This window comes from Ruditapes philippinarum, unplaced genomic scaffold, assembly GCF_026571515.1.
Source record: "Ruditapes philippinarum isolate M1 unplaced genomic scaffold, ASM2657151v2 ctg3381_1_1_1_1, whole genome shotgun sequence".
In the NCBI taxonomy this organism is placed as follows: Eukaryota; Metazoa; Mollusca; class Bivalvia; order Venerida; family Veneridae; genus Ruditapes; species Ruditapes philippinarum.
Genome location: NW_026857536.1, coordinates 50,366 through 77,508, shown reverse-complemented (window position 1 = coordinate 77,508; position 27,143 = coordinate 50,366). Strand labels below are relative to the sequence as shown.

At 32.7% G+C, this 27,143-nt stretch overlaps 2 protein-coding genes across 7 annotated transcripts; both read left to right on the top strand.

The window, feature by feature from the left end:
- The first annotated feature begins 4,829 nt into the window (after positions 1-4,829).
- LOC132750105 (uncharacterized protein C53C9.2-like) lies at positions 4,830-26,924 on the top strand. Of its 3 annotated transcripts, none has more exons than XM_060740047.1 (2): positions 4,830-5,010; positions 24,739-26,924. In XM_060740047.1, exons 1-2 carry the CDS (start codon positions 5,002-5,004, stop codon positions 26,221-26,223), a joined length of 1,494 nt encoding a protein of 497 aa, XP_060596030.1. In that variant the 5' UTR covers positions 4,830-5,001; the 3' UTR covers positions 26,224-26,924. The 3 variants fall into 3 exon arrangements, with proteins under 3 accessions (XP_060596030.1, XP_060596031.1, XP_060596032.1); XM_060740048.1 differs by lacking the exon at positions 4,830-5,010 and adding an exon at positions 6,810-7,441; XM_060740049.1 differs by lacking the exon at positions 4,830-5,010 and adding an exon at positions 10,170-10,326.
- LOC132750104 (calponin-1-like) lies at positions 6,292-23,810 on the top strand. 4 transcript variants are annotated; one of them, XM_060740046.1, is made up of 6 exons: positions 6,292-6,576; positions 10,462-10,551; positions 11,978-12,102; positions 12,303-12,405; positions 12,740-12,877; positions 16,315-17,524. In XM_060740046.1, exons 1-6 carry the CDS (start codon positions 6,553-6,555, stop codon positions 17,173-17,175), a joined length of 1,341 nt encoding a protein of 446 aa, XP_060596029.1. In that variant the 5' UTR covers positions 6,292-6,552; the 3' UTR covers positions 17,176-17,524. The 4 variants fall into 4 exon arrangements, with proteins under 4 accessions (XP_060596029.1, XP_060596028.1, XP_060596026.1 ...); XM_060740045.1 differs by lacking the exon at positions 16,315-17,524 and adding an exon at positions 19,216-20,482 and having other exon boundaries at positions 6,322-6,576; XM_060740043.1 differs by lacking the exon at positions 16,315-17,524 and adding an exon at positions 21,622-23,810 and having other exon boundaries at positions 6,389-6,576.
- Positions 26,925-27,143: the final 219 nt, after the last annotated feature.

Genomic DNA, 27,143 nt, shown 5'->3' with positions numbered 1-27,143 from the left:
TTGATTTTGTTTGAGTCGGTTTAGAAAAGGAGACAAATAACCCAACGGGGACCTGTGACCTAGTAGTTAAGATGTTTACCTCTCAACCTAGGGGTCGTGGGTTCGAACCCTACTCGGGTTACGACCATGATACCTCATATGGCACCAGGACTGGTTAGTTCCAGGAAGCAGACTCTAAAGTGATAAATATAAGTTTTAACTAAACTAACCCATCTCCTTACACATGAATTGTGTATTCTACCAACGTTAGGCTAAAAGCAGACTTTTTGATGAATGTAAAATTTTATAAAATGTGTTTAACAGTTATTAGTGGCTAATGACAATTAGGGCCTAAAAAGCCTTAGATATTAATATATGTTAAATATATGCCATACTTTTCTTATGTATTGCCAATATGTTACATTCGCTACGGTAACTTAACGATGAGCATGCACATTTTGTATTTGTTATTTGCTAATAAAATATTTGACTTGCTTAATGTTTGCTCTGAAGAAGAGGCAAACCATTTATAATGTTTTAACATTGATATAGATCATGATATATACATATAACGAGATTAAAGGAGCGCTTAATGTGAACTGATTACTCATGAAAGAAACAAAACGTAAAATAACTGATATTGTCTCCTCCATAACTAATGTCGAAATAGGCAAAAGATAATTCATCTTCATGGTCAATAGTTACCGTTTCAAAAACTGTAACAGAACATCAAAAATTACAAGCTTTTAAGAAATAAAAACATTTTTTGTTCTTAATATGCCTTTAAAACGATTATCATTAAAAGCATGATTATCAAGATGTTCTCGCGACAGCTACATGTATCAATTCTGTTATTGAATGAAATAAAATAACAGAATGGTTTATTTTATATCAATAGTAACACGATTTCTGTCATATTTTTCAAATACAATTTGCTAGACAGTATCTGATATTTTAAATAAATAATGGAGTACTTTCCGTGAAATTTAACATTAATTTACATTTATCATGGCCACGCCACTACAACTCTTGCATTGAGATGATAACAGATTAATTCACAGCATGACATGGGCAATAAATTTCAACTTTTCCGCGATATTTTTAAGATTTAAGTTGCAATAAATTCGAGTTTTTGAAGTTTCTGTAATATGTATTATATGAACGCCTTAGTAACAAACAAAATGATAACGATTTAATATTTCACCATCTCATTATATCTAGAAGAACATCTTTTGATTTTTCTTCATATTTTTAACATATATTCAACGTAAAAAGGATATAAATTATCATTTTCAATACAAATTTCACGAAATTGACAATATAGATAATGATATTTCCTTATTGTAGTTTTTGAAAAGTTTACATTCAAGTTTCCCTTTTATTATAACAAAATGATTTTATAATTTTGTATTATGAAGAGATTTTCTCCTATGACTCTTACTGTAATAATTGGTCAAAACAATACGATTATTACTAATACAACACATCCATTTTTATGAATTCCCTGAACTTTCCGCTATGCGTTTATTACTTTTACCATTGAGTATTATATATAGTTATCAACATTATCAACATTAAGTGAACCAATATAATTATGTAGTATATATAAGTAATGTAAAATATTATATTATATATATATATTATATTATTATATAAAATATTACAACAAATATATGTAGTATATATAAGTAATGTAAAAGTAAAACCAAAATATAACAAACAATAAAAAGATGTGAATTATAACAATTATTTGATTAACAAGTAAAATACTGTTACTCTCCTGCGCATCGGTCGAACCTTCCACGACCGTTCACTGGTAAAGGAGCCTATATAAAGCATAACTACAGTCATATTATATTCGTATATCAGCATATTAATCTAGATATGTTTTATAAACTCGAAATACGAAGTACATCAAATGTACATCGTACGTACGTGAAAAGAGACTTTTAGAATTCTACTACATATCTTGAACGGCTTTTAAAAAGCGTTTAACAAGAAAAATAACAGAGTAAAACCAATGTTGAAACAAATATCAACAACTATACAACAGTAAAACTGTTGAACTGTAGAAAAAAAAATCTGAAAATATTCCCTCACATTGCATAAAACATCTGAATAATGGCCCAAAAACATCAAACATTTTTCTCGTCTACTTTACCCAAAGCAAGGCTCGTTTCATGCATTACACATTTGATATGATTACCTCATGAAGTGGAACAATTCGGCAGAGATGTAATTGACGCCAATTAATCGTCTAATTATCGATGGTATAAGTAAAGTAGCAAACGCCAGTAACATCTGGTTAATTTCGCCAATGATTCTTATACAATCTCGTATTGTGCTCCTCAGACTGGAATAATTATTTATATGATGCTTAATCAGAGTTAATAGTTTCAAAATATAATCATACGAATTCTTGAAATTGTTCTCTTACAAAAAAAGGAATTATCTTTCAAAAAATCTTGAAATTCTATGAATTCTGACGGGAAAAAATTATTTCTTAATATTATAAACAACAACAAAAACGGTCCGTAAATTTATTGCAGGTCCAAGTTCACGAACGACTTTCTTAAACATGAGAAAGCGAAAAGCAACACGCATGTGTCAATAGCAAAAAGAGACAATTCTGTTGAAATCAACATTTTTTTTCATTGCCTTTGTAATTGTTATATAACATACAGAAGAACTTGAACTTCCTGTTTATTTACCCTAAACATCTGTTTTGAGTTCATTAAGATGTAAGTAATCAGACCTTCCAATCACGTGACACATGAAAGTGTAAATGTGAGAAAATCATTATTTATTCCTCGAAATGCCGAAATTTAGTTCTATTCCAATTGTTTATAATAAATAACCGCCACCTTTTCTGTCTGAAATACCTAAAAAAATATATAAGAAAACTGGAATAAAATATAACGGTTTGAACAGTATGGGGCGTTCTTTAATGTCTTTTTTATTTCCTATAATTGCAACAAAAACCATTCATCGTCTTCAATGTTTATAATTGACGTCGTATCTAGGAGTTACCTATCAAGGAACAAATATCAAGTACTGGTATTAATTCAGCGTTTACATAAACAATTAATTTGTAATGGCTCTGAAACAGTCTACATAAGAAAAATCCAAAACATTCCCGAATGTTCAGTTTTAAGCTTCGCAACATACGATAAAGTCATTTAAATACTATATATGCTGCGTTCTAGTCAATTCAATAGCTTTATTTTTTTAAAAAATAAAGTCAATCTTTTTATCTTTGAAAAGAAAAATGAAAATATGCTTGTATTAACATTGCACAAAACTGTTGTTTTAGATGAGAATCTATATCTTTGAAAACGAACGTTAATTGAAAGACTGCAGAATGAGCATTGCAAATAATACATTTTGTACAGAGTGAAATAACATATTCTTAATTATTTCCTTATATAAAAATTTTATTCTAAGTTTCACTTCGTTGTTGATTTAAAAACATACCATGCGTTAATCCTTAGAATAATTTTTATATCCACTTTTGCCTTAATGTGATAACAAAACACAAACAATATTAATAATTTCATTATACTTATTGTTGTATTCTAATCATTCATGACGTAACAGGCAGAAGATGAAAATGTTCTCTTAAGAATTTTTATTCAAAAGATTACAAACGCAAACTTTTTTGTTGATTTATAACTTTTTTAAATAAATGTTTTCAAAAATTAAATGATTATTACTGAGTAAGCAAATATGTTAAGCATAATTATGTATATATCCATAAGGAAGGACAGGAAATAAATTGGTGGTAGCATTTGACGTTATATCTGTGGTGATGCCTTAGTTTAATGGTCTCATCCAACAATAAATGACAAAACAAACAAAAAAAACATCAAAGGAATCTGATCATAGACTATTATACATGTATATTTAACACAGGTTTTGGCATAAAATGAGCATATTACAATATAATTGTATTATAATTGCATTTTGTCGTACAATAAATCTGCATATTTCTTGAAGATTCAAACCTTGAATCAGTTAATGAAATTTCTTTGATTACTTTGGATACAATATACTTTCTTAGAAACTATATGTATTTATAACATTGAAATGTTATAAAGTTAGATGTATAATTTCTAAAATCTATTGTTATTATACACATGTATTTAACAAATGTAGGCATACACAAATATATGTTAATAATTCACATACACTTGTAAAGCAGTTCAGCCATTTTTACATAATTATATATTATCGCGTCATAAATTTGAAAATAAGAATTGATATAAATTGATATATTTGAAACAAAATGATAACTGACTTATAGGTAATAAATATTCAACAATAGAACCAATACTACTGAAATACAGTATTTATATGTTATTATTGCTTTCGTATATTTCAGTATTATGTCATTTTACAAAGATATATGTAACATTATCATACATTGGAGGCTTTAAATAAAATACTATTTGAGTATAATAGGCACATTTTAAATGTTATTTATTATTCTTTTAGAATATATTAATGCTGGTACATTTATAGAATGCACTATGTAACCTTGAGGCAAAATATTGCATTGAAACATACATATGTGGTCAATTACCAAATATTTCTTGTAAGCTGGACTCGCTCTATCAATACAAAAATCAAGAGATTGTTATATCGATAGTACGTAATAATCGCGATACTTATTAAGAACTTAATGTAAAACGTCCGTTATTACCGTCCAGCGGGCACGTGGGGTTTGAATCTGCCGCCATTCGCAACAGGGGTGCTGATCTTCAGCTAATTAGCTACACGAGTCTTATATGTTAGCCTGTTGAGCTAATCTAAGTGCAACATCTTACAATAAGTGAGTATTTGCGTAAAAATCGGATACCCCGCACAGGTATATACTTTCAACGAAAATACCTGAGTATTCCGAGTGTCTACGGAAAGGTATATTGGGATAGCGCACTGGTATATAAAGTCACTAGCCAAATTTTGTATCTTGCGTACGTTATCTGGGTATTATCGGACATAGAGTGAGGACTTGGATATACTATGAGCAAGGTATGTGACATATACTTACACGAAAATAATATTCATTAATATTTTCATGTTCACAACTGCTTAAAATAACCATTAAGATAGAATTAATGCTTTATAATGACTGAAAATTTAGAAATCAAACCAAATATTTTAGAACCGAGTATAATACATATGTATATATTCATTTAAGTTAATGGTATGGTTAAGTCTATAGGCAGATATGATAAAAATGTTTTGTAACTCTCATATTTAAAGTGCATGAAATCATTGGTTTTTATACTTGCATCTTATAATAATATGTATAAAAATTAGGTTTTAGATAAACGTAGAATAAAAACAAATGTAGAGCATTTATACCAAATATTAGAAACATTCATTGAAGGTTGAATTCAGGACGAACGTTATGTTAATTCAAAGTAAGTTTTGCTTTATTTCGACACTAAGTTTGACAATGTAGCACAATTGAGGCAAAAACAGATAAAATAAATAACCATGCGAAAACTAAAAGTGATTTTTCTGTACAAAGATTTATCATATTTTAGCTACAGTAACTATACTATATGATTTATGTATATTTTAGAAACATATTACTTTATTATATATTGTTCAATTGCACGATTGAGATACTATGTTAGAAAAGAATTGCAACGATCATATCAAAATTGCTGACTAAACATATTTTTTCTGCAATTTTTACCTTGGCAATGTTTTATGTATATTTATATGCATGCATTCTTTACTTGTGAAGTAAAATGTGTTTCAAGCAAAAGGAATATAGGAAACGAAAAGCATTTCAAGAAATATTGGGATAAATGTTCTAAACAAAGCAATATGCTATGTTTGCAAAATATTTCTGTTTGGGCAAAGGCTCAATTCTATGAATATTGTTGACACTTCAAAAAATAAGCATTCGTATTTCTCCCAGGTACAAATCACAGTAATTTTCTGTGAAAATCAAATAACGCATGAAAAGTGCAATCTTAGTAACATTGCATATGAAACAATTTCGAGTCACGTGCTTTGATGGGTTTATTTTATATGCGTTTTATACTATTTTGTGTGTAGTATATTTTTTTACAGATTCACATTAGCATACTTTTCTTGTTCATGTATACACGCGTAGACCAGTTACGACACGTTTTTACTATCTTATGTTTTTACCTACGGAAATAGAGCTCAGCCTACGTTGCCTAGCAACTGATACAACAGCGCCGCATAGTTTGATGACGGCATTGTCTATATATGGTTGAAGCATTCTGGGTAGAAACACGATCATAGATATACGTATGGAACCATCGTAGACAATTCCCCCATTGGGTACCCCCTCTCATATCTTACCTTTCCCCTTAATGAATCTTTATGTGTACATTCCCGAAAACATCTACACGATCTCCTTTGCTGAATTTATCGTCTGCTGCAACTTTGAACATTTCCGATTCCAAAAAAGTGTTGGCAGAGTTTCAACAGCATAGAGGGAGACCATAGACAACATTGTGAATATTAATTAGATAAAAACATAATTTTAAATTGAAACAATTAAGTGGGACCAAATAGTTTAAAGTGATGGACAAATCTTTTGGATCAAAGGTAAGTGTTCTATTATTACATAGACGTGAGTGTTTTAATGTTATCTTTGCTGTTAATTAGTTTTAAAACTCTAACGATTTTTTCCCACTTTGCTTACATTATGAAGTCAATGATCCATAGGTACATGTAAATGTTTATGTGGTATCTTTATTTAGGTACAAGCGTGTTGATGTAACTTAACATAAAACACTTGCATATATTATCTCTTGTTAGTTTCCCCTCGGGTGACCCCTACCTTAACTTTGATTGATATTGCTTTAAATTATTTAACTTAGAATAGGCACATATTAATAGGTAACGGCAACTTAACTTAACTTAATAAAACTTTAAAATTCAATTTTAAATTTAAGAATTAAATATTTTAAACTAACTCTAAGTTAGAATCTTTTAATTCGGAAACGTGTTAACGACAATATGATATTAAATAAACAAAAGTGAACTTAAAAACAATATTGTCCATGAATTAAGAGCATACATAGTTCGCGTGAAACAGCTGATAAGCAGTTGGCTGATGATAACTTGTAGATAAGCAACATATGATCTGCTAGTAGTGAGTCACTGGATAGTTAACATTCCGGCTGATAGGAAGATCTTAGTCAGTTATTGTGTATCAAGATTCTTTAACACTTAGAGTGCAATTAAACATTAATTATTCGGAAATAACTTACATTCTTTGAAAACTTTTATAAGCAGACATAATATATATAATAGCAGTATTCCGCGGACTTGCATTCACCTTGCGCATAGGTATCGGATATCAGATTGTTACTTTAGTGCGCATGCTCATACTTTGACTTCCGGGTTCTAGAATCTCTGACATTTTCGCCATCTTGGACTTAAAGAAAACACACAGATAAACAAAATGGTAAATATTATTTTATTTGTTTTAGCAAATTTGTTTAAACTTTCAATTCTATTTCACACTTATTAATTTTTATGTTGTGTTTAGTTTTCCTGATTAGCTTTTGCACTACCTTTTGTGTTTGCTTTTGTTGCGCTCCGGCGTATTAATTCAGACATTAATGTAGTTCTACAACGGTACTTTACTTTTTTATTAGAATACCGAAACAAGCTTTTGTTGTTTGACTTTATTTGTGTTATAGCTTAGGTAGATTATTAAAGAAATAATTTTGAAAAAAAAACTTAGGCAAATATTTTTCAACGAATTTTTGTTATCAGAATCGTCTTCAATTTGAACATAGGCCTAGCACTTTTTCAGATAATAAGAATAAACTTTTGAAACTATTATTATTTCATGATGCTACCTAAGGTCACATTACTATTTTAAAAAGAACAAAAGAATCTAGAGTTAATAAAAGGCACTTTTTTCTGTCTGCTAAAAAACTATGATTGCGAGGAATGTCAATGACGTCATAAGATGGCGATCAGTAGCGCTCTAGGATAAACTCTGTAGGTAGCCGTATATTCGCAGAACGTAACGCGATACCTTGTTTATCTATTTTTAGATCTCTGCTATAGGTAGTTCAGGTGTGCTGCGAGGCACAAGGTGGGGATTTCCGAAATATATTGTTTGGCAAACAAGATATATTTTGCGATAAGATACCATAGGCTTTTTCTCTTACTAAATTTTTCAATTTGAACTTTTCACATGTTAAAGATAAAAAAAGTTATGGCCTGCGATTTAAAACATATTCAGTAACAGCTATTAACGAAATATTGTGATACAGTTTTCTGTTTAAATTGGTGAACTATTTTTTCAAATACGTTATGGTTGGATGTTGTTTTTGTAAGAATGTTATCATAACAGTTTGATGCATTAATTTGGTTTTCACTTAGTTGTAGATATATTTATTTACTTTGTTTTGGTAATAGCAAATGATTCAGACTTATAAAAATGGCGATTTCTTGAGATTATTTTCTACATTTCAGCCATTAATGCAACTTATGCTTGTTGGAATCACACAGGTATATGTTCGCACTGCTGATACATAGAAAATAATTTCATAAAATTACTATGGTAACGGACGCAGCTTCAAAACTTTTAACATATGTTTCGTACGAAGTTAGGTTGTAATAACTTTAACACTATAAGCGTTCCAGAACACGTCTGAGGTTAAGAACATATGTGCAGCAAATAAACAAACAAAAAGGGATGCGGTATCAATAAAAACTGATTTTAATGTTCATTCCTTCTTAGGCCTCTAATTACAATTTTGCATTTAAACAAATAAATGAATATGAAATATTAGCGTTAGGTGTTTAAAAGACCTGGAATATTTATATCAAGGTTTTACTGAAGAGACAGGTCCGAAATGTTATCATAATTTTCCAGTTAAATATTTAACAGTAAAATGTAAAAAGTGTTTATTGCATTCTTAGTGATAAGTATCAGCTGGTTTGATGTATACATAAGACATTCCAAGATAATATATGTAAGGCACGTGGGCGTTATCGTACTGATAATCTGACGTAAGGTTCTACTCGCGTGCAATAACTTAGTTATTATCTGGATCATTATTGTATATTATTCCACACGTTCTTATACTATATGGATATTCTCATTCTACTTTATGATGCATTTATCAAATATAAACCACAATGATATAAATAATAATGAAAGGTACTTAAGAAACAGGATGATGATATTATAGTCTTTTAAACATGTACAAATAGTTCTGACGCGGGAGGAAAAAAAACACTTAACATATAATAAAGAAAAAATACATACTTTTTGCGCATGTACTCAAAATGAGTTTCATGAACTTTCTATAAATAGATTATTGACATTGACAAACAAGAAAAAATATTACCTGAATTCAAGATAATTATAAATGTATTTACTTATGACTCATGGAATAGAAAATGATTGTACTCCAGTTCTATGCTTTGAATTTTAATTTATTTGAATTAAAATTGAATGCTGTGAAACATTAAATTAAACTTAAATTTATGTATAGCCGAACTTTAAGAAAATATTAATTCATATTTTATTTAAAATATGAAAATAACGACCTTTAAAATTTATTTCAACCAATAATGTATGTAATTTTAACATAGGAAATAAAAACACATTATAAAATGCATTACCAACTACCTTTTTGAAATTGATACATTGATGCTTATTTATTATTCACTGTTCATTAAAAAAAGGAATCTACCTTTTGATTTACATAAATCATATTTTAATTAAAATGATTTTAAATCCTAAAAACTACTAACTCTTGATCTTCCTTTAATTTTCGCATTCTGTCTATTTTACTAAATCAATTTTGAGATTTTGCTTTTTTGACTTTTCGATTTATTATCGATGCAATTCATTTGATCAGATTTTTTGTTTGATTTTTGAATCCGTTTTTTATTTGAATCCATTACTTATGCTAACTTTTCTTAGGGTCCCTTTGTTTATTTTTGCTTGGTATTTGGTACTAAACGTTTTAAAACGCAATAGAAGCATACCGGTATGAAGTGGAATTTTTCAGTTATGCCTCCAGATATTTCTGGATAAATCCAGATGTATAAGTATCAAAGATAACTAGCACTCCTGGCATTTACTTGTTTTCGGAGAAACTTTTGAAACTATGCCAAACATCTTTCCCCTGAATCACGTCACTAATATATAAATATATTTTAATACGCACGTGTAAACAACGTGCTCAGGTGTTAAAATCCTCAGAATAATTTACATTTTCGTAATCTTCAGTAAGGGACGTATCTTAGTGGAATATTCTTATACCTTCTTAACAGAACTTGATTAAGGATTTACGTTAAAAAAAGAAACATTCAAAGATGGTAAGAAATATCTTCTATTCTTTAACATCACTGCGGTACTTAAAACATTTGTTGTAAATAGAATCATAAAGTTCAATTTAAATGTACGGATATAAATTTAATTAAAGAGAACTATACATTTGTATGAAACTGCAGGCAGAAACAGCCGAAGATAAGCGAGCAATGTTTGCAAACACGTCACCAACAAGTTCATATATCAATCGAAGTGTGTCAAGCAAAGCCAGGGTAACACAGATAATAGCATGCGACATATAATCAAATACTGTATCACGGATAGGGGCGGGGTTTAAAGCATGTCACATATCATTCTTCAAGCAGCAATATCTGTAAGTTCTGTATGGGGGCGGGGGCTTTGTGCATACAGCCAATGGTCAACTTAACTTCCGGCGAACGATATGCTATATGCATGAGATATTGAACAAGATCAAGGTCAATATTACAAATAGCATGAAACATAACACACACCAATATGTAAATATGAAATGGGGAAAATATAGCATGCGACATATTATTCTTAAAGGAGCGCTTATAACAAGTAAAGTAAAGAAAAAGATACAGCAATTTATTCATGCCTACGCTATATTGATGGTTAAGACATGCAAACATCTGCAAGGTCAATCAACTAAATACGAATTTTAACGTCACTCAAAGCATGCGATCGAAAACAAAGAAACACATGTGCATACATGACACCAGACGGCATGAAATGTAATATACCTTGTTAAAAAGAAATAAAATGTAACATTTAAAAACGTAGTATAGTGTAAACATTCCGAAATATGTATTGCTATTTAGATATAATGTATTTAAAATCCAAAATGATATAAATAGTATAACGCGACAAATCTTACTTCTTTGAACATCGTATATAATAAATATCTTATGTAAACGTATGTTTTCGCTATTTATTCTTCTTTTTTGATGTGTGGTGAATCAGTTATTCTCTTGAATATTAACTTACTTAACACGTCATTAATATTTGTTTAATAAGTAATGATTTAGCATCAGTTTATAAATTTGATTACCGATTTACTTTTGAAATAATGATATATATATTTAGATTATAAAATGATGTACATGTATTTTGTGTATTATTTGCCTATTGTATGCAATGTTACTATAAAGCACAGTTGCATGCGACATCCACTAATTTTGTGGATGAATTATTTTGAGTACGAAACATTTTTCAAAAAAATCGGACATATTTTTCTTTGGGTTCCTTTTCTTTGAAATTCTAATAAGTTAATATTATGCAACACTAATACCAGTCTATGTTTTGCGCATGCGTGTTTTAGCTGTTTTATGGTGGCATTCGTCATTTTACCATGGTCCTTATGGTCTGTTCCCAAAGAAATTCAACATGCTTTTCATGTAGGCTTGGAGTGTGAACTTTTATTTTTACATTTCACTAATATGTTTTTGAAAGTTTAATAGTTATTTAACATAGTTTGGCACACACAAACTTCCTTTCGCGTGAATGAAGCCTCGCGATGTATCGGGCTCCGCGAGATTGAGTCTGTTAATAGCATACATGAGAAAACATGATTGGTTTCACAGGACCGAGCAAAAGGACAATGTTCAGTTATTGTTTATTAGTAATTAAACGTAAAAACCGCACGTACAGATCTTCACCTAAAATTTTGGTTGATAGGTTGCCGGAAAATACGACCTTCAGGCCGAGGCCGAGGTTCGAAACTGGATCCACCAACTCACCGGTGAAGTTATAGAAGAATATGAACTTGAAAAACGGCTTAAAGATGGAGTCATCCTATGCCAGTAAGTATTTTAATATATGTTACATTTCTAATAGTCTGCATTTAAAATATATTTTAAAAAACGTTTTAGTGCATTGAGTTTGTTTCTTTGTTAAAACACAGAAGAGGCGTAATTGTTAATGTAAGGAGACGTTATGTTTGTTGGTAGAATGATGTTTTAATGATATGATGGTATGATTCATGAATAATATAATTCTACAGATTGATAAAGACTTTATTCGACGGTACCCCACCAGACAGCCTCCCTCCAGCATGTAGAAGTTTAAAGCCAAAAGCCAGAAAGAGCGACAAAGGAGCAATACAGGTGAGCGTTCTATATATGTAAATGTATGACATCATAAAAAAAGAAATGAGAATGAACGGAAATTTAGAAATAAATACATTCTGGAAACACTACTTGATTGTTATTGAAAGACAATTTCATTCACTTTAAATGTATATAGCAAACTACGGGAAATCTTTAAAGTTCCTGACTGAATTATTTTGTTACCAAGTAATGAACAGAAACAAGTTTGTTAGGTATAACAGACAAACGATAATTTATATTTCTTATCAAACAACGCAGTAAATTTAATGTTTTAGTATGTTTGAGCGTTTTAAATAATCACAAACTTATATAGAACATTTTGTTATTGCAGATGGCCAATATTGAAATATTTCTGACAGCGGCGACGGCCTACGGGGTACCACAAAGTGGACTATTCGCATGTAATGACTTGTATGAAGGTAAAAACATGCCGATGGTGATAGCAACAATTCTTCAAGTAGGCTCTGAGGTAAGCACTGATTTCATTCTGCAGTTACATTTTTATCTCGTTAAAGTTATACAAATTCATGCTTAAATTCCGTACTTACAAAACTCACTATTGAAGCAAGTAAATGTGATACTAAATCTTTATAGTCCGTACTAGTAGCATGAAAGTCAAAATAGTGCATGTAGCGAAATGTATGAACAAAAAATATAGCAGAGTTTTGAAAAACAATCTGGAGATGTTTGTATAAATGAATGTAATTTGGTCATACTTGAAAATAGGATAACTGTTTTGGTTTAATTTTGTCACGGTCTGTTCCTGATGTATGCAAGATAGTTTGAGACTGCTTCGTTTAATCGAAAACGCTGATCGAAAAAATTTGATTGTTCTTAAATAATTCGCATTTTTTTTCAAAACTAAACATCTTCAGATGGTGTAGTACACACTTATGATAGGTCAGCTTATAAACATATAGCCAACAATTATATGTAGAATATACTCTTATATTCGGAGACAACAATGGCAGAATACTTAGAAACTAAAACCAATGTACTGGATGTGTGTAAAAACAAATGGGCAGTTCTAAAAATTGAAAAGAAGACATTTCAGAGAATGAAATTTATTAGATATATAGCTGCATTTCATGACTGAATTGAATTTTGATTTGTAATTTTAGGATTTACAGTAACAATATATTATTACTTTATTTCTAAAAGAAACATCATGAAATTTATTATGGCGTCATCGCATCACGTGAATTATTATCACGTCAAAAGAATTACCCATTTGTCACTAACCTTTTTGCTTTGCAAATGGAAAATGAAACATGAGTATTTATACATAAATACGTGGCTTCAAGATTCCATTTGTACAGTATTATATTGTATCCCTTAGCAAAAGCAGAAATATTAAATGGATTAGACAATCAAATCTGATATAATGCTTTTGAGATACGCATAAGCCACACGATATTTTGGTTCTTAGAGTTCTTTCAAAAACGAAACTCAAACTTTTCAAATAAACATTTTAAGCTAATCATATCGACCAACAATTTTGTATTATTTAAACATGAAAAAGTACAAGGTGTTTTTTTATCTAAAAAGAATACACTTTTATAGTGTTCAACAAAATTGCATGAACGTTGTCTATCCATTACTATGATTGTCTTTGCACGTTAGTTTACAAAATAAATCTGTATCAAAACATTTGGAAAAAAAAACAACATAAATACCGTATATATCATAATAACATTCTTGTTTGAAAATAACACTTTCTAATAAATTAACCTCGTTTAAATCTGAGATAATACTTGTTAAACCAAATGTTTTGTTTTTTTAAATCAAATTGATACAGATTTTTTTAGTTTAGATAAATTCGCAAATAGTTTCTATATATCTATCTATTCATTTGTGTAATATTTGGTGTATTAAGAAGTGTTTGGCTGTGGGCATTTTGAACGTGTAATGAACGCGTTAACTTGAACTTAGAATAAACTGGTGTTATAATAATTAGTGCGTGCTTTAGACGTCTTAATCCGCCGGTGTAAACAGTGTTTTCTACATTTAAATATATTTCATGAAAAATGAATGAATGAAAATTTTATTAGGAGCATATAATATGAATGACATTTATAATGGATTTAAAATTCGCGTAAAACTGTTGGAGAGGAATGTAAATATGGATTTTATAAAGTGAAAATTTGAATAATACCACGGGACTATACCAACATAATAGAAGACTCAATTATTGGAGACTCGGTAAAGTGAGGAAAGCAAATAGAACAGAGGACCACAGAATGCTCTGGATTTTGAGAACAAAAAATGCTGAATTTTATTTCATTGAATATTTCGAATAATGGACTGTCTCAGAATGTTCTTTCCTAAGCAACAGGTATGTATGATTCAGAGCCAGCCAGCTAAAAGCAACTTCATATAATAGTCGATCAAGACAAAAATAATGATAGAAATATCTAAAAATATAACACTAACGCTAAAAATAATTCAAGTAAAACTTTCAAATCATTTTCATTTCACGTACAAGTGAATCATTACAAATGTGAATATCGATTTATTTAAGACATAGGCTATATTGATTTTTGAACAACAATATATGTCTACACGTATATTGATTTTTAGAAGTACATATGACTACACGTATATTGATTTTTTTAGAAATACATAGGACTACACGTGTATTGATTAGGAATACACGTATATGTGTCACTGTTTGCTTTAAATGTATGCTTTCATCGTCTACGCTTTTAAACATGAGAATGTAGAAATGTATGTAAACCTAAACTTGCAAATTTGTGCAATAAATTAGACATATAGCTTAAAACCATAGGTTGCTCGACATACTAGATCGGTGTAGTAACTAAGCCTGGATAAATTGGAAACAGGAAAACGAAAGGAGTTCTTTTATCTCAAATGTGCAAGACTTCATGATAACAGCTTTACTTTTAGATGTCTTACAGATACAACGGAATGACATTCACATACACAAAAACGATAACTGGGGCATTTTGTGCACGAGCATGGCAAAAACAACTTTTTCTGACACAAATTTCTACATTTATATTCACCTTTCTTAAGGTTTCTTATGTCTCTTTTTGACAAGATCTTTACTGTAAAGTAAAAATTAAGGCGTTTTTAAATGAAACATTGAATTCTTTGAAATTATTTTATTTGTTAATCATTCTTTATTTTTTCGCGTAATTGATAAGTCTATAAGTAAGTTGTAATGTTATATAAACAACATTTTTGGCCATTAATTTGATTAACAATATTTACGATATCTCTGAAAGAAAGCTCTGTTTTACGGCGAAGTGCCTTGCCTTGGACAATAAATGTAAATCTGTCTTTCTCTTAACTGCACATTCTGTAGTGATAATTCTAAATGTTATGTACAAGAAGTAATATGTAATCTGCATTGTGGATAACAAAACAAAACAAAACGCTTTCAATGTGATGTTAATAAAACAAATAACATTTTATGCTGAAATGGGTTTAAGGTACTGTGTATTTACATCGGCATTTCTTGATAAAGCATGTACAAATTAACCATATATTCATCACACAAGCTGATAAAATATTTAGCGTTATCAGATCTTTGAATTCCTGAACCAGCACTGTCTGATACGTACTTCTGTTCCGATATAAGCAGTAATAAGTTCATACCAATGTTTGAAATGGTAAAGTTCGTAACAAATTTAGTTAAAAGGATGGGGGGTTAACAAAATTATTTATAAATAAACCAGTACCTTTTATCCAGAGAAAAAATAAATACATCATTTATTTCAAGGAACTATTAATTCTAAGATATTCATAATTTACAAATATTTTCAAAAATACCATTCATTTTTCGTTGAGCATACATTTAAAACATATCAATTAAAAGTTAAAAAAGTTTTCAAAGAAGTTGCATTCCTTGTACTCTGATAAGTTCGGTTTGGGTAATTGCAGGCTCAAAGGCTCAAGTTTGATGGTCCCACCTGTGGGTCCAAACCCGCACCACGTAATGCTAAGAAGAAATTTACCAGACAACAAATTAGGGAAAGTCATTCAATTCTTACGCCTCAAAGCGGTACAAATAAGTATGCATCACAAAAAGGCATGTCATTCGGATCTGTTCGGCATTGCGCAGACATCCGAGCAGATGACCTTGACCAAGAAGGTCAGTCAGAGCTAAGTCTTCAAGGTGGTACTAATAAATTTGCCAGTCAAAAAGGCATGTCGTTTGGATCTGTTCGACACTGTGCGGATATTAGAGCAGACGACATGTCACAAGAGGGCCAGGGTGAAGTAACGTTACAAAGCGGTACTAATAAATTCGCCAGTCAGAAGGGCATGCGAATGGGAGCAATTCGGCATATTTCAGATATTAAATCAGACGATATGGTAGCAGAGGGTATGGGTGAACTTACGCTTCAGGGAGGAACAAATAAATTTGCCAGCCAAAAAGGGATGTCGTTTGGTGCAGTAAGACACTGTGCTGATATCCGAGCAGACGATTTAAACCAAGACAGCGCTGGGGATATAGGTCAACAAATGGGTACAAATAAATTCGCATCTCAAAAAGGCATGCGCATCGGAGCTGTCCGCCATGTTGCTGATATTCGAGCAGACGACATGCAGCAGGAGAGTTCGGGACATGTGAATCTGCAAAGCGGCTGGAACAAAGGAGCAAGCCAAAGTGGAATGAGGGGTTTCGGTGCAGCACGGCATGTGTCTGATATTAAAGTCACGGAATTGTGTGACGAGTATGAACCGGAAGAAGGCGACGAAGATTATGAAGGCTACAATGATGAAACCGTGCAAGAGTGAAACAATGAAACTGTGAAATGACTTAATGAAAATATTACACTGAACTGATTAACGCAAATATTTCACACAGGCTAACATTGTTTACAAATCTGTAACTTTCATAAAATACATTTACTTATAAAGGACTTCAAATTCTTATATCAATGTCATTTTATTAAGACTAAGTAAGAACAAGAACTATAAAGATAGGATATTTTGAGGAACATTAGCTGAAATAATAGATTAAATAACTAAGGACTTCCGGGAAAGAATGGACAAATTAATTATTGCGTTTTTGATAATGTTTTCATTATTTATTCGTACAACGTGACTGAATGTCTGAACTTATGAATAAATTATTACTCAGAAATCTTTTTTGTAATATATGCATCAATTAAAGAATTTAGCATAGATCTATATTATACATTATTATGATTTGGAATGTATTAATAACATTATATAATCATACAAATAGAGTGATCGCTTAACTATATATCATATACAAATATTGGAATAACACTTTAGACGCTACAGGAATGAAAAACCGATGTTTGCAGAAAATATATCTATCATACATATATACTATACATATTTATAGCAGATAAAGATGACAACGTCGCTTATAAGCATTCGTAGGTGAATGCCGCATGTATACATATCCGGTATAAGTAGGTATTAAATCAACATATTGTGTATTTTCTTGTTAAAATCTTATACGTGTATTTCATTCTGAAAGTAATTGAGATTTAAACAAAACTCGATAATTTTTTCTTGATAGAGTATTGAAATTTTAGAGTCGATTTCTCTCGTAATTCAAAAAGGGATTTTAAGAAAAATTTTCCAATAAAGAAACTTACTTTTAGGCACAAAGAAATAAATTTCAAGGACCAGTCAGTGGCCCTAAGCCAGCCGAACGAAAGAAGCGGTTATTCACAAGGTCCCAACTAAGAGCGGGTCAGTGCATGATCGGTTTACAGTCTGGAACAAACCGGTTTGCTAGTCAAAAAGGAATGAGTTTTGGAACAGCGCGTCACGTTTCTGATATCAAATGTGACGACATCGATCCCGATGGCAATTCGATACTAACGCAACAAGCTGCAACCAACAGATTTGCGTCACAAGCAGGATCACGTGGTTTTGGAGCTGTTCGGCATATTTCGGACATAAAATCAGACGATATGTCAGAAGAAGGGAAATCAATTATCAATATACAAATGGGATCTAATCAGTTTGCTTCCCAGAAAGGAATGTCGTTTGGTAACGTTCGTCACGTAGCTGATATAAAAGCTGATGACGTAAGCATAGAAGGAATGGCTACGTTAAGTTTACAGTCTGCTGGGACTAATCGATGCGCGTCGCAACGCGGAATGACGTCATTTGGTGCACAGCGCCATGTTTCTGATATAAAAGTGACTGAAATTTGTGATGAATCGGAGTACCTTCCCGAGGACGATGAGGAAGAATTAGTTTACGAATGATAAATATTCGCTAAAAAGAAATAATATAAATGAATAAGAATTTACGGTGAATCTTATTTACATTCTAAAAGAGATTGTTTCTTAATGAACACTAACATTGCTTTATTTTTTAAAAAGACATAACATTTTAATATGATACATTCAAGCATTCGGAATGAGATGTTTAAGCAAATAAATAAATATATAGATATATATATGGAAAATGTTTGACAGAAAGTATATATAATCTTCATTTGAATAAAGTTTTAAACTTTAAGTTTGTTTTCAAATAATACCGGTTTGTGTGCAGTTGAATAATTTGAGCGTTATGTGTAAAATGAAATGTAAGGTAAGCCCATCTTCATTATATAATAGCCAGACACTTCTTATTACACATGTTTATGTTTCTTATTTCTAAAAATAGGAACAAGTGTATTTTATTTACATGAATATGTATTAAACAAACAAGTAATGAATATAGTATATGTTTATATTTAAAGATTCTTAATTGATTTATATGATAGATATATTCATTAAATGTCAAAGATAAGGAATTTTGAAATGTTATCAACTTATCATATATGTTTTCAACTTGTTATTACAGGCTCAAAGACATATGTTCAATGGTCCTACGGCTGGAGCCAAACCAACAACAAAGAATATCAGAGTCTTTACGGAAGACCAGCTGAACGCCGGAAAGACAATTATTGGCCTACAAGCGGGCACAAATAAACTTGCCTCACAAGCAGGGATGCGAATCGGTGCCTCTCGACATATTTCAGACATAAAAGCAGATGACTTTGACAGAAGGGGCCAGGGTATCATTGGAGGTCAAGCTGGTTTCAACAAAGGTGCAAGTCAAGCAGGCATGAGCATCGGTGGTACCCGGCACATTGCTGATATCAAAGCTGATGAGATGAGTGTTGAAGGGAAAGGTATAATTGGACTGCAGGCTGGAACAAATAAAAAGGCTTCACAAGCTGGAATGTCTTTTGGCGCACCTAGACAAGTTTCTGATCAACATCTTACAGAGATGAGTCACGACTCACATGGCATAGTGGGTGGGCAGGCCGGTTACAATAAAGGGGCGTCTCAAGCAGGTATGTCTTTTGGGGCGACTAGACACATTGCCGATACGCACGTTGACGACTTTGACAGAGCAGGTCAAGGAATCATCGGTGGTCAGGCTGGTTTTAACAAGGGCGCCTCCCAAGCAGGAATGAGCTACGGTGCACCGCGACAAGTGTCTGACCAAAGAATCGCCGAGGCTGATCGTACAAGCGAAGGTATAATTGGCGGACAGGCTGGTTACAATAAAGGTGCCACTCAAGCTGGTATGAGTTATGGTGCACCAAGACAAGTTTCTGACCAAAGAATTTACGAACCGGATCGTGCTGGAGAGGGAATTATTGGAGGACAGTATGGGTACAACCAAGGGGCAAGCCAAGCCGGTATGAGCTTCGGTGCTCCTAGACATGTCGCAGACATACGTGCAGATGACATGAGTCAAGATGGACAAGGATACATTGGATTACAGTCCGGAAGCAACAAAGGTGCTTCTCAGTCAGGAATGTCGTTCGGCAGTATGAGACACCCTGCAGACATGCGAATTCCAAATATAGAGGACTCTTACTGTGATTTCTAATTATTCCAAAAAAATCAAGTAAAATACTTAATGCTTAAAACGTTTAACTATAATTTTTTACTCTCGAAGAATTACAAGCATATTAAGTTTAAGAAACGTAACGGTTTCCAGTGAAATGAAAAAAAAATAGACATTGAACAATTTTGTAAACAATTTGTTTTAAGGTAGTTATGAAAGCTGACTTTGGGCTGTTTTTATGTTTTGTTTAAGCTTATATATAATATGTGTAAGAAATGTGTTCAGACTCATTTGAATGTCACGGTAAATGAAATATTTGGCATATATAATTCAAACTTTACAATGTGAGAACTCCTAATAACATGAAAATGAAGAAGCAAATAGAGTCGTTTTCAACAAATCCTTTACCAGATGATCTTATTATCAACATATTTATTTATATACAAATGTACTTCTTTATACAAACTCGTATATATACATTTAACATATTTATTACTTTCTTTTTTAATTATATCTATTTTAACTCAGAATCTCTTATCTAACTTATTTTCTTTTAGATCTACAACATAATTTTCACATAATTTTCCTTTTTTTATTTATTTTATATTCATACACTTACAACTTGTTAGGTTTTTCCATTTGATAAAATCAAATTTTACATTTCATATTTTGTTTGTCACTAGAAAATGCTTTGTTATGTGATTTAAATAAAATATTTTAATAAAAAAAAATTAGTTGAATTTCATCAGTGTGACTCCATAAAGCGTCCTTTATCTTTTCTCTTTTTTTTAAATGAAATACTTCCTCCCCACAAAACCTCCCGTGTGTGTTGCTGACATTAACTTTCTCTTTAAGAATATTCAAAATACACTTAACACGTTTTCAAATCTTGATTTACAATTTCAACTTCTACTTAAAAAAATCTTTTAGTTGATTGTTTTTTTGAAAATAGTTAAAAAAACTGCTAGGCTATTTGGACATAAATATACTTCGTCGAAAATGGCGCTTAGCTAGAAGGGGAGATAAATTTTACAAACTCGGAAACTATCATAACCTTATGGTAGAGAAGACTTTTTTACATGGCGGCGACGTAGATCTTTTTCATGTGTGTGTAAGTGTCACCTTTACATGTTGTTTTTGTGTGATGACTGAATGCCATGTTTGATGCTGTTCAGCATATGCTTTCTGTTACAGTTTTTTGCTTTGCTGAGTTTACCGTATTAACACTTTAGAAGATTTTAATCAAAAACTGGTGTAGATATATTTGTAAATTACACTCGATTATAGCAATAATCATCATATTTTGTGATAGTGTAATTAATCAAGCTTGATCGCATCATCATTAGCCATGCTTATCATGCGTCATTAGCTCATTAGCGTACTAAGACACGCCTACTTACTCTTCAGGCACAGAGAAATCAGTTTAATGGACCAACTTCTGGCCCCGCCCCAGGAGAAAAGAAAAAGAAGAAGTTTACAAGAAAACAACTAAAAGCGGGGCAGTCAATACTGATTTTACAGAATGGAACGAACAAGTTTGCATCTCAGAAAGGGATGACATGTCCGGGGGCGGTCCGTCATGGGGCAGATATTCGAGCAGATGACCTAACAGATGAAAGTAATAGGTTCGTGATCCTGCAATCGGGGACAAACAAATATGAAACGCAAAAGGGAATGAGAATCGGAACACAACGTCATTGCGCTGACATTCGGGCCGACGACGTTAACCAGGATAGTGAAGCCATTACAATTCTACAATCCGGCACGAATAAGTTTGAAACCCAGGCAGGCATGAGAGGCGGATTTGGAGCTGTTCGTCACTGTGCCGACATTCGTGCAGATGACCAGACAAAGGAAAGTGAAGCTGAGGTTTGGCTACAATCAGGTTCTAATAAATTTGCATCACAGAAAGGTATGACTGCTCCTGGCGCTGTAAGACACGGAGCCGACATTCGGGCTGATGACCTCAATCAAGAAAGTAACGCCATTAATATCCTCCAGTCTGGAACTAACAAATTCGACTCTCAGAAAGGCATGAGATGCTATGGTGCAGTTCGTCACGGTGCTGATATCCGAGCCGATGATCAGACAAAAGAAAGTGAAGCCGAAGTCTGGCTTCAGTCTGGTTCTAATAAATTTGCATCCCAAAAAGGAATGACTGCTCCAGGTGCTGTAAGACATGGTGCTGATATCCGGGCCGACGATATCAACCAAGAAAGCAACGGTATAACAATTCTTCAGTCTGGTACCAACAAGTTTGACTCCCAAAAGGGCACACGTGGCTTTGGTGCAGTCCGACACGGAGCGGACATTAGAGCTGACGATGAGAACCAAGAAGGTCAAGGTATTGTCATCTTGCAGGCTGGTACTAACAAATTCGACAGCCAGAAAGGTATCCGTGGCGGTTTTGGCGCAGTGCGTCATTGCGCTGATATAAGAGCTGACGAATTTAATGAGGAATCGAATAGAGAAGTCCAGTTGCAGTCGGGAACCAATAGGTTCGCATCACAAAAAGGAATGACGTCATACGGTGCAGTACGTCATGGTGCAGATATCAGAGCAGACGACTTCAACCTAGAAAGTAACGCAACAATTAATTACCAGTCGGGATGGAACCAGGGAGACTCACAGAAAGGCATGCGTGGTGGTTTTGGTGCTGTTAGACACGGTGGCGACATTAAAGTACGAGAATTGTTCGACGATGAAGATCTGTTTGACTATGATGATCTTGAATATGCTGACCCATCCCAGGGTACCTCGGACATGTAATGTTACTGGGATGATAAATTAATGACCTTCGTTTGATGAAAACTGAAATTAATATGAAAATGAGACAATTTCATGTTTTATCTTTATATTTTTTTTCCGATTTAAATATCTTAATAATTTTCGACCAAAGAAAAAAGGAACATAAACTTTTTGCATGAAATCGGACGAATGTATCCATTTTGAAACATAACAATGGAATATAACAACACAAATGCGAATAAACCAGGGTCATTTGGGACGCCATATATGAACATGAATGAACTTTCGCTTAAGACTTTATTTTCGATTCCTTGTGGATTATTTCTTTCGAATAAGACACGCTTGACTGCAAATAACCCAAAAGAACATTTGTGTTAGACTGTTTGTGTGATTTTAAAATAACTGTTTAAGATTATAGATGTTTTTTGTGATGTATATATTTTTTTAATTTCTATTATTTTTTTTAAATTTTTTATAATTTTGTTAACAGTTAAAGTATACATGTGCAATATATTTAAGTTCCTATGAAGAATGTAACTCTCATTTAGATAAATGTTAAAATATTTTCCTTCCCTTTTAGTAACTAGGAAGTTCCCTGCCAAATTTTATCCTTTTTTACCAAAAATTCGCATTTACCTACCCTACATAAATTGGCAAATATATCAGCACCTGATAATAACGATAAGATCTTAGATATTTGATATACCTATAAATAAAAGCTACATGGACTGTTTTATCCTAGATTCTTTGCTTGTGTAAGTGATTTACGTCAATGTCATACGCGAAAACATCGTTCATGTAAATAATGATGGATCTTAGCATGAATAAAGTTTTGATTTAATTAATAACTTACGTTCTTTATTTCTTAATTTATTATAAAATATGATTCAGTTTTTTCCCTGAAAGGTACATTTGAATAGCTTGCTATGAGTTTTATATTGATATATATAATCTTGTACAACAATAAGCAAGATTTTTGTGTGGAAAGTGTTGTCCAGCGGTTTTGTAGCTTCAGTAGATACGGATAAATGCCGTCAGTATAGAATCCGGTATATGCCGTCTAACCTTGTGTTTTCTTCTACTTACTTCGGTAAGTATCAGCAGTGTGCTACATTGTCAAATTTAAGTTAACCCAAGTTGCCGACTTTAACTCTAGCCTCTTTTTGCCACTTATTATGCATTTGCTGCCATTATGCATTTCACCGTTCAATTTGCCTGCAAATTTTCACATTTCTCATATCCTTTCACTGAATTTCTATACCCTTTTTTCCTAAGAACATTTTACAAAAAAATCCCTCCATTTTGTATGCCATTTTCCAAAATTTTCAACATTTTCCTTGAAACTTTTTAAATACAAATTCTGATCCTTTCCTTTTGTACCTCATCAGTATGGTCGTGTGGAATGCTTGAAAACGTTTTCTTAAATAAACAATTTCTTAAATACAATATGGCCAATTTAAGATAAATTAGCGCTTTTTTGCTTAATATCGTCTGCTTCATTTTTGTGTCTGCTGTAAAACAAAAACATGTTTCAATGACGTAAGAAGATCGCAAAATAGAATGATAAGTTATGCATGACGTTGAAGTCAGCTTGATTTCAGTTTATTTTTACTGCTATTTAGCATTTATTTATATTACTAAAATGCTTTAGAATAGATAAATACATGTATCTGGTCTGTTGTAGCTATAGTTACTGTAAGGTATAACATTGCATCAAATTAATTTAGACGGTATGAAATGAATATACATGTTGGTGATACCCCACATTCTTTCCAGATGACCAATATGATGAACGGAACAGAAGAAAAAACCGAAAAGCCCAAGAAAAAGTTCTCAAAGAAAACATTGAGACAGAGCGATGGCCTCCTTACACTCCAAACAGGAACTAACCAATTCGCTACACAAAAGGGCATGCGCATGGGGGGTGTGCGTCATGGCGCAGATATTCGCGCGGACGATCTTGACCCAACCGGAAATGCTGAGCTTAGCCAAGTGGCGGCCACTAATAAATTTGCTACTCAAACCGGTATGAGTTTTGGTTCTGTGAGACATGCAGCCGACATTCGTTCTGACGACATTGTGCCGGAAGGAATGACAGAACTAAGTCAATCAGCGGCAACAAACAAATATGCTACTCAAGCCGGTATGAGTTTTGGTTCTGTGAGGCATGCAGCTGACATTCGTGCAGATGATGTTTGTATGGAAGGAAATGCTATGATTATGTCACAAATGGGTTCCAACCAGTTTGCCTCCCAGAAAGGAATGACGGGTTTCGGGTCAGTGCGCCATGCTAAGGATATATCATGTGATGAAATATGTTTGGAAAGCAATGCAACTATTGGTTCTCAGCTGGGATCCAATCAGTTCGCTTCTCAGAAAGGTATGACCTGTTTCGGAGCAGTGCGCCATGCCAAAGACATCAGTTTAGAAGAGCCTTGCTTGGAAGGAAACGCAACTATAGGTCTCCAGTCAGGTTCAAACCAGTTTGCCAGTCAAAAGGGTATGCGAGGTATGGGAGCACTGAGAATGGTTTCTGATATTCGCTGTGATGACCAAGACGAACAGGGCAAAGGTGTCTTAACACAGGCTAGTGCTACCCATATATATGCCTCCCAGAAGGGAATGACAGGATTTGGGGCTACCCGTCATGGTGCAGATGTTAAATGTGATGATCTTGACGACAGGGGTAAGGGTGAACTCTCTCAGCAAGCCGAGACAAACATATATGCCTCCCAGAAGGGAATGACAGGATTTGGGGCTACTCGTCACGGGGCAGACTTTAAATGTGAGGATCTTGACGACAGGGGTAAGGGTGAACTCTCTCAGCAAGCCGAGACAAACATATATGCATCACAGAAGGGAATGACAGCTATGGGAGCACTAAGACACTGCACTGATATTAAGTCCGACGATGCCACTCTAGAAGGTTTATCTGTGCTTACACTACAAACAGGGACAAATAAGTTTGCATCCCAGAAAGGTATGACAGCTATGGGCGCTGTTCGAGGAATCGCTGACCGTCGTATAAGACCACTTTGGGATGAGGGTGATTCTGATGAATACCCAACCGACGAGGAAGATGAACCTAAGCCAGAGCCTGTAAGAAAACGATCTTCCTTTATGACACGACCTGAAACACTGCCCAAAAGTGAACCGGAAGAAAAACCCATACCGGAAGTGGAAGAAGAAAAACCGGAAGAAGAAAAACCGGAAGAAGATGGAAATGATGAAGATGCAACTTTTACATTTAGCACTGATTAAGAAACATTTTTGGACTAAATTAAGGAGCAATATGAAGGAATTAAAAATATGATAAATATATATCTAAAAACTTGAAGAAAATATTTTTGACGATTTAAGTGATTACGTTTAAACTTCTGGTTTTCGTCTTTTTAGAAATATATATACAAAAGCTTGTGACACTAAGGTTACGCTAAAGTTCTTACTAATATGCAATGAGTTTTCGTAAGTAATGTTTTTAAAGGTACATTTCTTTTTTCGTTTTCTTGATTGTTGTTATAGTTAATCCCATTCAAAATGGGAGAGGCATTCGGGACAAATGGTGCAATTACACATTTCTTTTTTTAACTATCATTTTATGTATATAATCTTAAAATCGCATACTTAAAATAGTTTCATTTTTGTAAAATTTCCATTACAATCATCCGGTCATTATCCTCATCCAGGCATTCCTGACCGCACCTTTTATTGGTTTTGATCCGGAATGTTGACAGTATTTATCCCTTCCCCTGATATCCCTAACCCTTCTTCGTATTGCTTTCCACTTAAGAGGGTACCTTTTACATGCAACTTGTAATACAATTTTTTCATGTTGTTGTCATTTTTGTCGTTTGTTGTGATAAGAGGTCACGTGACTCGATTTTTTATTTATATTGTCTTTGGATCCACCGGCTATTTATATTCTGTATGTCAATTGTAAATAAAGTGCACTTTATTCATAACGGGTTTATTATTGTTCGATTACTGACACTCTGGGAGAAACCGAATGCTTTAAAAGAAGTGGAGAATAAGAAATGCTTTCAAACTTATTGATTAAAGAAAACTTACTTTGATATACAAATGTATTCCATAAATCATTCCTAATACGTTAACAGATATTTCCGAAACACAGGTATTTTATTTCGGATGTGCTACATTGTCAAAACTTCTCTAAATTTTCA

What these genes read in the sequence shown, in the direction of transcription:
- LOC132750104 (XM_060740043.1), top strand. Translation starts at nt 6,553, where the DNA reads ATGGACAAATCTTTTGGATCAAAG. An exon ending in ACAAATCTTTTGGATCAAAG is followed by an intron (nt 6,577 to 10,461) that starts GTAAGTGTTCTA and finishes ATGAAACTGCAG; the next exon opens with GCAGAAACAGCCGAAGATAA. An exon ending in GATGGAGTCATCCTATGCCA is followed by an intron (nt 12,103 to 12,302) that starts GTAAGTATTTTA and finishes ATAATTCTACAG; the next exon opens with ATTGATAAAGACTTTATTCG.